The sequence below is a fragment of the Lissotriton vulgaris genome, chromosome 1_2 (genome assembly GCF_964263255.1).
Source record: "Lissotriton vulgaris chromosome 1_2, aLisVul1.2, whole genome shotgun sequence".
In the NCBI taxonomy this organism is placed as follows: domain Eukaryota; kingdom Metazoa; phylum Chordata; class Amphibia; order Caudata; family Salamandridae; genus Lissotriton; species Lissotriton vulgaris.
The window spans coordinates 296,720,227-296,734,192 of NC_141686.1; the positions used below are offsets into that span (position 1 = coordinate 296,720,227).

The window sequence follows — 13,966 nt, forward strand, 5'->3', positions numbered from 1 at the left end:
TCCCACTTCAAGCTCTCCATGGCCCCAAAGCACACCGACTTCACCATCAACTAGATATCTATCACCAAGCTAGATCACTTCAACTCGCCACTGGCTCCGCTCTCGACTATCCCTACCAGCAAAACATCTGGATCAAGTTGAAACTCCTACTCAGTTCAGATGATTAAGCTACAGAATTCAATTTCATGAAAAACAAGAAGCATTGACACCTACCTCGAATTCCAGAACATTTAAATCTTTTCTCTCCCCACTGCCATTACTGTTTGCAATTTACCTCTGTTTGTCTACAGTAAGTCCCAAACCTAAAGGCAGCAACCTATGAACCAGTTTTTCTAAAAGGGAGCCCTGGAACCTAATGTGAATACGAGAGCTTGGGGGCCACATAAAGGCTACGAATCAGTATATGAACTCTACAATACAATTCTGCAAGGCAATAACAGACTCTTGATAATCATTTTCCCATAAATGTATTTCTTTATACAGGCATTCATCATCTCATAGACCTCAGCAAGCAACCAGTCCCTTCCTATGCCTAAGTCAACGTTGTAAAGAGGTTTCAATGAAAGGTTGCAAACCCTAAAGTGGCAGTCTTGATTAGTCTAGACTGGACCTTCGATCACACCAAACAGAAGACAGGAGGCGCTTAGCATATCCAAAGTACCTTTATTAAGAAATTTCTAGGGTTAAAGAATGAGTAATGATTTAAAAACAAACAACAGGTAAATTTGGCAAAGAGTGACCGATTGGGGCACACTGGTCAGGGCAGAGTCAAGGCATCCGAGCTCAGTAGCTGATGTTCCATTTTAGGGACAAATCGACCACGAAGGAATTTCAATTTTATGCAGGTCAACATCACAATTTTATGCAGCTTACTTTAGATCAACATTGTTCCAATTTTTATCAGAGGGGCAGATGTGTAAGAGAGCTGAACTCTTTTGGGGTATTCCATTGTGCTGGGGTTTCTTCCCCTCTGTCAGACATCTGTACATGAGGGCACCCTTCTTTAATGAGGTGTGCTGAACCTGATGCTGCATTTAGTATCAGCGCTCTGCGGGTGACAGCTGGATTTCTCGTTTTAGATCTAACTTTAGAAGCTTATGTTGTAAGGGGCCACTTAATAAACCATCATGAGTAACCTCTTGGACTCTGCCTCTGCAAGCATTAAAACTTTTTCTACGATAAGGTGATTGGCAACCATGATTGATGAGTGAAATTTGGGCACTTGAGGAATGAAGCTAGCAGCAAAATTAATATCATGCATGGAAGTGACCAAAAATGGTGATCAGGAAGCATCTGGTCCAAAACGTCCCTTAGCATCACGCCAAAGAATAACACATCAACCGTCCATCAGGTCTTTGCAAAATGCATGCCCAAGTAACAGGTGGGAGGCGGTAAAGGAAGGCACTAGAGGTTCTGTAGAATTGAAGCCGCACAGGCAGGAGAGAGCTCTGCCCTTGTCGCAATGGAGGAGGGGAGAGCTCCGCACATCTGGCCCGTAGAAGAGTGCTTTGCCAATGCAGCATGGTGAAGAAAGATCTTCTGAACCCACTACTCGGAAGAAGGCAACGCCACCAACTCGGCCCGGCATAGGAGGAAGCTCTGCCCGTTCTCAGACATCTCCTAAGAGTGCGGCATCACTGAAGGAGAACGGGACAAACTTGTACCCGGATCCAGAGTAGAACTTGTTCTGGAATTCAACCCTATAAAAAACAAAAAGCAGACAATAAGAAAGAGCGAAAGGATGAACATATGGTGGTCATGTCATGTCATATCATGATCAAGCACTCCCTCTTAGCACTTGACTCTCTCAGGGTAGTAGGGACGAGCATTCAAAACGAGCTCGGGTAGGTAGTGTGAGTTCGAACCCCCACATTCAGTTTTACACAACAGAGAACAGGTAATAAACTGAATGTCCAGATATTACACAAGGAAATGACTAATACAGTATTGATAACACACCTACAACTAGTTCAGACACTGAAAACCAGCAGTGCCTGGCACCTTCTGGGCAAGATAGACTGTAAATGCCAATATAGTTCCCTCGCTCCTTGCACTATGACTCTATGGTAAAGTCATGTACAATTTCTGCTCCTCCATGAGGGGGGTTGATGGTTGGATGCAGAGTAATTGTCTCAAAATAAATGGGGACAAAACCATAATTGTGTTTCTTGGACACAATAAACCAGCCTGATCCCCTGTTTGGTGGCCAGCTGATCCGCCCTGAACACCTCTACCAAGGATCTTGACAATAAACTCAACTTTGCCAAACACATTCATCAGACTTCCAAAACGTGCTGCATCCTCCTAAGGATGCTTTGAAAGATCGTTCCGCATCTTGCACTCAAGGCATGGACAGCTGTTATTCATGAACTAATCACCTTGCATCTGGATTTCGTTAACGCCGCCTGTTCAGGGCTTTCTGGTTCTCTTACTCCTAGAAAAACTCATCCAGAACTCTGCCACCAGATTACATTGAGGCCTACCAGCCTCCCTTTCAGTGTCATCCCACCTAAGCATGCTATGTTCAAGGCCATTTGTATAGTTCAGAAAGCAGTTAACACCCCCACTCCCGTCTACCAGAGACATAAGTTAATTCCTTACTGACCGGGCAGATCTATCCATGCCTCCAGTACCTGGGTTTAATCCATCACCGTTTTTTAGCCCACTCTGCCACCCCAGTTCAGACATGGCCATATGCAAATCAGTCTGACCCTGTGCCTCATGGGAACAGCCCAGCCCGAACTGAAACCACCTGAAACCGGTCCCAGGATGCTTGTTTCCGGTCCAGGGAAGGCATGGCTTGGCAGTTCGGGCTGGACTGTTCCCATGAGGCAAAGGGTCAGACTGATTTGCATATAGCCATGTCTGAACTGGGGTGGTGGAGTGAGCTAAAGAATGGTGATGGATTAAGCCCAGATCAGTTGACTGGGGGTGAGTGCTTGCAATGTTCAACACTCCTCCCATCATCCCCTTTGGTTTTGCTTTGTGAACCAAAGAATGCCAGGAGGGTGACCGACTAGAAAAGGGTGACCACTTTGGGTAGACAGGAAGCCCGGCTCCTCAAAACCAACTTATCATGGAAGGAGGTGGTGTAAAGAGGATTTGTACAGAGAGCGTGACGTTCACTCACATGCCTAGCTGATGTTATGGTAATTGTTAGACCTGGCACCTTGGTGTGAGTTTCCCTTCCACTTTTTGCTGGTGTGCCTCCGATGTTTTGCTGGTTTTCCGCTACTCAGGGCACTGCGCCACGGCTAACCCGTGCCGCAGTGCAAGTACTCCCTACTGTAAATTGTACATGTGATTGATGTCCATGATTGGTGCATTGGATTTACTGTTAGTCCCTAGTAAAGTGCACTAGGAGTGCCAGGGCTTGTAAATGCCAATACTGCTAGTGGGCCTGCAGCGCTGGTTGCGCCACCCACAGAAGCAGCCTTAAGATGTGTCTAGGAACTGCCATTGCAGAACCTGCGTGCAGTCGCGTACCGTCACGCTGGCTGGGCAAGTGCACCCACTTGCCAGCCCCTGAACCTTCCCTTAACTGCATATTAGTCACCCCTATGGTAGGCCTGAGGGCAGGGTGCATTGTAAGTGTAAGGTAGGACAAGCCCTGATGTGTGTGGCATGTCCTAGTAGTGACTTACAACCAAATTCGTATTTCACTATTGTAAGGCTACCTGCTTCCCTTAGGCCAGAATGGGCTGCTGGAATTATTACAATCTATAATCCCAGCAGGCTCAGGGAACATGGTAGAGAGTCATGTTTAGTATGCCTGAACTCAGAATAATAAAATACTTCTTTTAGTAAAGTTTATTTTAATATCCTGTGTTTGCAAATGCTACTTTTAGAAAGTTAGCATTTGCTTGCCTAACCATTTCAGCCCGCCTCTGCAGGTATGTGTATCTGACTGTCTGGGATGTGTGAGTGACAGGGCTGGGGGATGACAGGTGGTGAATGCGAAGATTACACCTTAGTGGGAGGTAGGAGTGGCCCTTGACTCTGAATCTAGCTGTGCTCTGCCACCACAATGCTGGCTCCACCCTCCTGGGGGGCGACTGATGACTCAGCCGGCACCTGGCCCAGGAAGGGCGATGCCCCATCAACAAGGTACTTCTGGCTGCCCCTGTCCACACAATGCTGGCTCCACCTCCTGTGGAGCATCTGATGTGCCTGCCCCTCACACTGAAAGCAGAAGCCAGATTGCGCCCAACAAAGTACTCAGAGACTGAAAGTGGCTATGCAAAGGCCCCCCTGGCCTGTAAGAACAAAAGAAACTGGGTATAAAAGAAGGAGCCCTGCTCCTTGTAAATTAGATCCTGTTTGTGCTACAGAAGAAACTCTGCCCGAAGAGAAGGACCTGGAAGGACAAGGAGGAGTGCTGTCTCTGGCCTGTGTCTGGTGCCTTGCTGCCGAAGGAGAGGGAAAGAAAAGACTACAAGAAGACTTTTGCTTTGTAAAACTTTGTGCCAAACTTTGCTGAGAGATCTCCAAGGGCTTGCCTGTGAACTTGCCCCCTGACCAGCGCCCCAGGAACAGTGGGCGCTACCCCCTGACAGAGGAACCACCGCGAGACGCTGTCTCCCCTCTGCAAGCCTCTCCAGGAAAAGCGGAGCGCGCTGTGACCATCGCGCTCTTCAGCAACGCTCTGGGAGCTGCCCTCCCTCTAAACAAAGTGACTGCTGCCTGCCCGGCCCAGAAGCATCGTAAAGATCGGCCCAGCTGATCCGAGCACAGTGACTGAACCCGAGCCGCAGCTCGCAACGTGAAGAGAGGTGGCGCCCGGTGCCTGCTTACCCCCTTCGTGTCTTGTGCCCCTGCACGCGCCGCCGCTGTCCGAGAAACAGCTGTTGCGTGGGGTGCCTGAACGTCGCCTGGAATAATAGAGGCCTGCGCCGAGGAGCGCTGTCCCCTAAGTGTGTCCTCCTGATCGGGAAACCCCGAGGCGCTGGCCCCGTGCAACCCGGCCCGCACAGCAACGTCGACCCACGAGCCAGAGCCGAGCCGCCGCTCGCTCCAAGCACCGGACGGAAGACAACGCAACGCGGACTGCCGCATTGACCTGCGCCCCACCAACTCTCCTGCAAGGTACTGTTTCCTTCCCGCTGCCTCGCCCAGCCCTCGGAGCTGCGTGCGGAGCGCTCCCAGGGCCCCCGCTCTCTCTCCCCTCGTCAACCGCGCCTCGCCGCGCAGAGAGACCAGCGGACCGCTGGAGGAATCCTGGTAAATCACCAGGGCAGAGAAAAGTACCGTGAGGAGCCCTGAATCCCCATGCTGGGGAAAACAAGCGGAATAAGAACTGTTGGTGAAACGCTAACACCGAAGACTGATTATTGCTAAAATAAGAACTGTGGCAACCTAAGTGAAAGTACACTGGAACCGTTTTACATTGAACTAAGACTGTATTTACAAGCCTGCTTGAAATCTATATAAAGATATATATTTTTACAAATACAGTTTGGTGTCCTTGTGTGGTGGGTTGGTTGTGGAGGTGTAATGTTGCAAATGTTTAACCCTATGTGCCCCAGAGATTAGCCTAAGACTGCTTAAGCCACACTACCTAGAGGGTAAGCAGAGGTTGTCTTAAAGGTAACCCTCAGCCCTGACGAGGAAGAGAGAGTCCCTGCTTGTCGCTAGTGTTGCACTGCGCCAACTAGAGACTCCCCCTTCCTACAGTAATGAGGAGGACTGTCTTAGTTCCGACCTCTCACGGGACAGAGGTGCAAAGGCTCAAAAGGAGGTCACGTGAAGACTAAGTTCAAGTCCTACTGGGGCATCACAAGGGCTTCAGTGGGAACAAGAATTGCAAACCTTTAAAAAATAACTTTTCATAACTGGTGTTTTTTAATAACAAAGGCTTATCTGGCGACTGCAGGAACCCCGAAAGAGCTGATAAGTATCCCTCAACAGTGCCCATATCAAGAGCCTGCTAGGCGAGGGAGAAAAACAGCAAACCCTCAGATAACTTTGCCTGTAAAGGGTGCCGCACCAGTCCACACATTTATCCCAATGGCGGGCGTGCACGCAGAGATTTAGTGGAGGGAGGAGGGACATCTTATCGGCAGGATGATAGCAACGACTTCAGGTGCAGGAAGTCCATGAGAACCACTCCGTCTCCAAGTACGGGAATGCAAAGTGTGCAGGCCCAAGTGCAGAACCCAACCCTGCTGCTGGCACAGGGGATCCTCCTAAAGCGGCAGATTGATTGGATGACCGATGCTCATGCCCTTGACTTCCGGGTACCACACACTCTCAACTCAATCCAGTGCCACTAGAATGACCCAAGCCTCGTTGTTCCTGATCTTTTCTAGAACCCGGGGCAAAAGAGGCAGAGATGTGAGGCATACAGGAGTTTTGAATTCTATTTTAGATAAAATGTGTCTACAAGTGAGAGCTGATTTGGAAAGTTCAGATTGCAGAACAGCTGACATTTCGCGTTCTTAGCAGTCGTGAAAATATTGAGCCAATGTTCTCGATTGTTGGAAGATCGCCAGCGCCATCTCTGGTCGTAACTACCATTCATGATCCACTGGGCGCCTCCGGCCGAATTTGTCTGCGCTGGTGTTTAAAGATCCTGCAGGGTGGTTCACCACCATGGAAATCCCTTGGCGGTCCTGCCATTTCCAAAGGCGGAAGGCCTGCTGGCACAAGGTCTAAGATGCCACCCTGTCCTGACTCCTACGGCCATGGTGCAACATTGTCTGTGAGCACCTGCACCAGCTGTCCTGCAGAAGATTCAGGTGTGACTTCAGCTTGTTGATAGCAAACCCAATTATGTTAGGCGGTTCATTGTCGCCTGGAGGTGGTAGACGACTGCCTTAGTGAGCTCTCCTTCAAAAGTCGGTCACTGAGGTAAAAGAAGACTGGCACTCTCGACCTCCAAATCCAGTCTTCGTGGTCCGGGCAGACAGGACTTGGGCTAGTGTCAACATCTTGAAGCAGTTCTACCTGAGGAAGGCGTTGAGAGGGCAGAGATCTAAAATAGGATGAAGGCCTCCATCCTTATTCGGCACAGGAAGTAGCCGCAGTAACACCCAGTTCCTACTTCCAAGGGTGGAGCCTTCTGTATGGCCACTGGAGCCAAAAGTCTTGGCACTTCCTGACGCAAGGTGGGCAGGTAGTCCATCAGCCACCCAGAGGACGGTGGAAGGTGTGGTGCCAGGAAGAGGCTGAAAGGTGTGGCAGGCTTGAGGAGTCTGGTGCTGATAGATAAGAAAACCTCTTCCACAGCAACAAAGATCAAAATGACTCCCTTAATTGCCTCAAGGAAGTAGACAGGCCGAAAGAATGAGCTGTGGCCCTGCTCTCTTTAAATCGCTCAAAGACTGAGTTGGCTTTATCCCCATAAAGGCTGGAACCGTAAAGGGCATGTCCATTAAAGTTGCTTGGACCTCCGTGGAGAAATCTGGACCTTATCCAGGTAAGACGAGGGATAGCCAATGTTGCACATGGCACGTCCATAAGTAATCCATCATCTCCAATATGGAGCGTTACAATACAATACATTTTGATGCAACACTTCGCTTCGGATATTAATTTGGATTTCAATGGCTGGTAGTTGCAAGTCGAGTACTTCAGTGCCCTGTGCATCATTGCCAGATCACTCGATAATCAGAGCGTTTGGCAAATAATAAGAATCAGGGTTATATTACACCTTCAAATCACCCTACTGAGACAGTGTTTGGAGGTGTCCTAAATCCTTAACCAGTCTGTTCTCACTGGCCCCTATGACGCACCACGTGCATTGCCAGTGAGGACGTATATAACGGAGACGCGCCATTCTGACGCTGTCTCTCATTGTACTACACGGACGCCGGTGACAAGGTGAGCAACCAGACCCGCCGCCTCTCCTCTAGTTTGTTCAATTAGGGATTGTGGACAGGGCCCCTCCCCGCCTCCCCCCTTTTTATATGGACTGGGCACGCTTTTTGTAATGGCTTACGCAACGCTTTAGACGGTCGCTTTTCCGCGCTGAGAACCGCCCTGCGAGCAACTTTGCCGAATGCACTCAAACTAATGCGAAGGGGGGTCTAGTTATCGGCTCGGAGTTTTTACCAAGACTCGGCTTAATCACACTGTGTTGAACTAGTGGATATATTTGGAGAGGTTATGTGATTTATGGACACTGGGCCCACATACCAGAACCACCCAGGCTGTACTGTTACCACTTTTAATCTAATTTCACACACCCAAAGAGATGTGATTTAGTAATCCACATGTGGGATTGATTGGATAAGTTATATGTATGTCCAGCCTTACAAGATTCAGACTGTGACCAATTTAATTACAGAATAACACCCAATTGAGTTGCTCTAGCGGACTGACCCTGAATGGGCTTCCAGCATTTACAGCCAAGAAATACAGCACTATCCGCACACGGATTGGAGCGGGTAAGCGCTATTGGATGCGAGAGTTCTATTCAGCTCTAGGATGCTCTAACCTGAGATCATATTCTGATAGCATCCTTTGTTCCCCCATTAGATAAGGTACCAATTACCAGGAGTTGGTTGCCCCCCTCCCTTACATCCCCCATCCAACCTGTCCTGAGGAAGACTCGCAGGCAAGGTTCAAACATCCTGCATGCCACAAGCCGAGTCGAAACGTCGACAACCCTATGTACCTGGACACCTATTCTCCCCATCATTGCTACGTGCCACAGATGAATACAATCTGTGATTGTACTAAACCATTGTAAATAGACCATGTAAAATAGCGTTGGGGACAGGACACGAAGATTGATACACATGATCAATCTCACCAAAACCTTCAACACTTCTCTAGTATTCTTTTCTCCTTGGGAATAAGTGCCCCCACTCACTTATTTTCGAGCACTACTTTCTTTGCACATTCCCCTTCTGGAGCAACCACCAAATGTACAGTGATTAAAATCAAATTATGTAAATAAATGTAGCTTTGTTTCATATGAAGTTGATATCCCTGCACATCCTTTTTCAACTAGACGGTATAAATTGACTCCTATGACGCGCAAATTGATTAGTTGCGCACAAAAATTCAGAAGTGCTTGATTTACTCTGATATTTTGGAATGTTTAGTTTGAGGACCATTTTTCTTCTATACTGAATGCTACCCAGGTCCACAAACTATTAACGGGAAACCCCTTACCTGTAATGGCCTGTGCATCATGACAGCAAAAGAAGGTATTTTCCTCTGCAGCAGGACTGGGAGGAGACAAGACCAGTATCAGGCAAAGTGTCAAGCCTATTGGCATTCCGTAGCTCCTCATACCAGTGGTCGTCACCATACTGGGGAACATAATCATCTTCTCATAGTTGTCGTTCTCTGAATCAGCGCCAAAATGTTTATGTGAAGTCTGGGGCATACCATGAGGTAAGGGCAAAGGTTCAGAGTTAGAGGGACTTGCAAAGGCTAGCATGCTGGATGGTACCAGGCATGACTTTGGTTGAGGTTGTGGCCGATTCTTTTCAGAGTAGGATAACACAGTAGGCTGTACATCCTCATCCAGCATTGATATGAATGGGACGGTGCAGTTGGTTGTCCTGGAGTCAAAGCGGGCACTGATATAAGTGCTAGAACCGATACCGATCTAAGGGGCGTAGATGGTGCTTAGGGTGGACCTGCTGGTCCAAGGGCAACTGAGGGTTCCTGCGGTTCCTTGAGGCCCAGATGCCCATCAGTGGGAGCTGGTTAATTGTCAAAGATCCATAGCATAGGCTCTGTGAAGGTACCTGATTGGTGCAACATCGCAGATGAACTTGTGAAGTTAGGGTACGTCGGGACAGGAACAGAATTGGCTTAGATGGAGATCGGGAGTGAGACGGATGTTGATGCCCTCGCTCCTTCTCTGGAGTTTGACAGTGACGGGAAGGGGCAGCTTACCGCTTAGATTTTTAGGTTTCTTCTTCGATAAACCCAATGACTTCGACCAGGACGAGGACCTGTCGGGGAAACAGGATCTTCTATTAAACTTCGACCGGTCACGGTGAAAAGTCTTTTGGTGCCTCACAACGTAGAGTTCAGCTTCACATTCCTGAATATCTTTTGGGTACATCTCGGTGCAGTCACCACAGGCCTTGGAGTTGTGGTCCGACCCTATGCACTACAGACAGACTTGTGCCAAGTCGGTAAAGGAAAATGCTACTTACCAGTATGAATGAAGCTTGGCATGTAGGGCTGCAGACATTCATATCTTTGCATAGATCGCCGCCTAGTGTTGGGTCCGGATGATTGCCCTTTGTTGTCTTGGAAGAGTCTTCCAAGTATCACGAGATAGGTGACTCCTCCCTTGGACTACAGGGCGCATGGGCATCCTCTCCATCCTTAGATTGTTTATCGCCATTGTGGCAGAGATGGAGTATAGTAGAGTAAAGATGGCCATGCAAAGAAAACCCTGCATCTGCAACAGGCCCCGGGGAGGAGGGTGGACGATATGAATGTCAGCAGCCCTACATGCCAAGAACAGATGCATACTGGTAAGTAGAATTTTCCGTTCGAGGCATGTGGGCTGCTGAATTCATATCTGTGCATAGACTGTATAGCAGTACCTCCCTAGCGGTGGACACCTGTCCCAGCTGCAGCAGTTTGAAAAAGAGTTTTGAGGACAGCTTGGCCTACAGCAGCTTGCTGCTTTGCTTGCACATCTACACAATAATGTTTGGTGAAAGTGTGTATTGTAGACCATGTGGCTGCCTTACAGATGTCTTCTAGTGGAATGTTTCCCAGGAAAGCCATGGATGACCCCATTTTGCGCGTGGAGAGTGCTTTCGGGGGTACTGTTAGAGTGCGTTTAGCTTTGTGGTAGCATATTTGAATGCATTTAACTATCCATCTAGCTATTCCTGATTTAGAGATGGGGTTACCTTTATGTTGTGGTGAGAAAGCAACAAACAGTTGATTTGTCTTTCTGAACGGTTTAGTTCTGTCAATGTAATATAACAGAGCTCTTCTTACATCTAGTGTGTGTAAGGCTCTTTCAGCTACTGACTGCGGGTTTTGAAGAAAACGGGCAGTTCAATGGACTGATTGATATGGAAAGTGGAAATGACCTTTGGCATGAATTTGGGGTTAGTACGTAGTACCACCTTATTTGCATGTATTTGCATGTAAGGTTCCTGAATAGTTAAAGCCTGTAACTCACTTACTCGTCTGAGTGAAGTGATGGCAATTACAAAAGCCACCTTCCATGTCAGAAAGTGCAGTTCACATGAGTGGAGTGGTTCAAAAGGAGGTCCCATAAGTCTGGTAAGTACTATATTTAAGTTCCAGACCGGTGAAGATGGATGTTTGGGAGGGATTATCCTTTTAAGCCCTTCCATGAAAGCCTTGATTGCTGGAGCTCTGAACAGAGACAAGTGTTGTCTGTTTTGGAGGTAAGCTGCTATAGCTTCATGATGTAGTCTTATAGAAGCATATGTTAGATTGCATCTTTGCAGATGTAACAGGTAACAGATAATGTTTTGTATTGAAGCGTCTAATGGATTGATTTGGTTATTGTTGCAATAAATTAAATCTTTTGCGTTTGGCTGCATAGCATGCTCTAGTAGTTGGTCGTCTCGCCTCTTTGATAATGTTCATACAATCAGGAGGCAAGTTGAGATATCCAAATTCTAAGACTTCAGGAGCCAGTTCGCTAGGTTCAGTTGATTGGGATCTGGGTGCCTGATTTCTCCATGGTTCTGAGTTACGAGATGTGGCGATGACGCAGTGTCTGGTGTGGAACCACGGAGAGTTCTAGGAATGTTGTGTGCCATGGTTGTCTGGCCCATGTTGGAGCAATCAGGATCAGTGTCAGAGACTGCTGACGTGGTTTGCGTGCCACTAGCGGAATCAGTGGGGCTGGTGGAAAAGCGTACGCAAATCTGCCTGACCAGTTCATCCATATCGTATTGCCCTGTGACAATTGATGTGGGAACCTGGCGGCAAAGTACTGGCATTTGGAGTTTTCGTTTGTGGTAAACAGATCTATTTCTGGATGCCCCCATTCTTGGAAGAATGGTTGGAGAGCTGGAGGATGAATCTCCCATTCGTGTATCTGTTGGCTGTATCTGCTTAACAGATCTGCTATTTGATTGTCTTTCCCTGGCATATGTTGTGTTAGGAGAAAGATGTTCTTTGGAATTGCCCACCTCCATATGCTCTGCGCTAAGTGAGAAAGCTGTAGAGAGTGAGTCCCTCCCTGTTTTTGGATGTAATACATGGCTGTCATGTTGTCCGTCCGGATCAACACCGCCTTGTTGTATATGTGGCTTTGGAACGCTTTCAGTGCCAGAAAAACTGCTAGCAACTTAAGTGGTTGATAAGCAGTGTCTTTTGCTTGGCTGTCCAGAGACCTTGGACCGTGTATTGAAGGAGATGGGCTCCCCATCCTGTCAGTGATGCGTCCGCTGTCAATACTACTTGTGGATCTGGCTCTTGGAACAGTCGCCCCTTGGAAAGGTTTGGTGGGTTCCACCACTGCAGAGCGTTGTATGCGCGACTGTCTACCAACACTAGGTCTTTTAGTTGTCCTTGAGCTTGGTTCCACTGCCGTGCTAGGCATTCTTGTAATGGACGCATTTGAAGTCTGGCATGGGGGACAATGAATACGCAGGAGGCCATCGTGCCTATGAGCTGCATGAACACTCGAGCTGGTAGGGAGTGTTGTGGCTGAAACCTTTGGATTAGTGTCTGCATGTTGGCTATCCTGACTGGATTGGGATATGCCTTTGCTACTGATGTATCTATTGTAGCTCCCAGATATTTTTGTATGTGGGAGGGTTGCAGATGAGATTTTCGGTAATTTATTGAGAAACCCAGTCTGTGCAGCAGCTGGAGGGTTTGAGACGTATGACTTGCACATTGGATGTCTGACTTGGCTTTTATGAGCCAATCGTCGAGATAGGGAAACACGCAGATGTGTTGCAGCCTGAGGTGTGCTGCCACTACAGCTAGGCACTTGGTGAACACCCTTGGAGCTGTAGTTACTCCAAAGGGGAGAACTTTGAATTGATAGGGTTGTTCTTGTATTGTGAACCTGAGATATTTCCTGTGAGCTGGGTGTATAGGAATGTGGAAGTATGCGTCATTGAGGTCCAATGTGGCAAGGAAGTCGCCCTGCTGAAGCATTGGGAGAACTTGTTGTAAAGTGCTCTGATAGTATGTATTGGTTCAGAGGTCTGAGGTCCAAAATGGGTCTGAGCGACCCGTCCTTTTTGGGAATTAGGCATTATAGAGAATATACTCCTGTTCCTTGGTGTTGAAAAGGGACTGGCTCTATGGCGCCCTTTTGTAGCATGGATTGGACCTCTTGCTGTAACAGTGTTATGTGTTCTTTGGACATAGGACGGTGTTTGGGTGGTATGTTGGGTGGAGTAGAAGTGAGTTCCAGGCAATAACCATACTGGATAATTTGTCTCACCCACCTGTCTGTGGTAATTGCGTTGCAGACAGGTAGGAACTGATTGATTCTGCCTCCGACAGGTGTTGTGTGTTCTGGAGGGAGTGCGGTGAAGTCACTGTTTGGTGGCAGTGGAGGCTCTGGTGTTATTGCCTCCACGTCCTCTGTCCTTATTATTGTTTCCTCTGTAACCTCCTCTATTGGAGCCTTTGATAAAAGTGCTCTGGGTATTTGACTTGAAGGTGAAGGAGCTTTGCGATGTGCTGCCCCTTCCTGCACCTCTATATGAGGTGTGACGAAAGGAGCCCCGGTGTTGTTGGAACTGAAGCGCCCCCATTGACTTGGCAGTTTGTGTCTTTTTTTCATTTTATTCTAAAATGGTTTCAACTGCAGGGCCAAACAGAAAGTCTTGGTTTACTGGCTGATTGAGGATGGTGGAGTGCACCTCGTTCTTAAATCCAGATATGCGTAACCATGCGTGTCTGCGCAGTAGAACGCTGGTGTTGATAGACCTGACCGAAGTATCGGCTGCGTCTAGCACGCATTTGATGGATGAGTTTGTTATGAATTTGCCTTCCTGAATGAGGTCGTTGGCCTGCGCCTTAAGGGGTTCTG

General features: G+C 48.0%; 1 protein-coding gene across 2 annotated transcripts in view; it reads right to left on the reverse strand.

Annotated features, from left to right (window-relative positions):
- Positions 1-646: 646 nt before the first annotated feature.
- TCIRG1 (T cell immune regulator 1, ATPase H+ transporting V0 subunit a3) overlaps positions 647-13,966 on the reverse strand; it is a 151,071-nt gene continuing 137,751 nt past the window's right edge. For both annotated transcript variants that reach the window (XM_086953278.1, XM_086953279.1), the window contains exon 20: positions 647-1,700. In XM_086953278.1, coding sequence (XP_086809404.1) covers positions 1,610-1,700 — 91 coding nt within the window. In that variant the 3' untranslated portion in view covers positions 647-1,609. The remainder of the gene's footprint in view (positions 1,701-13,966) is intronic.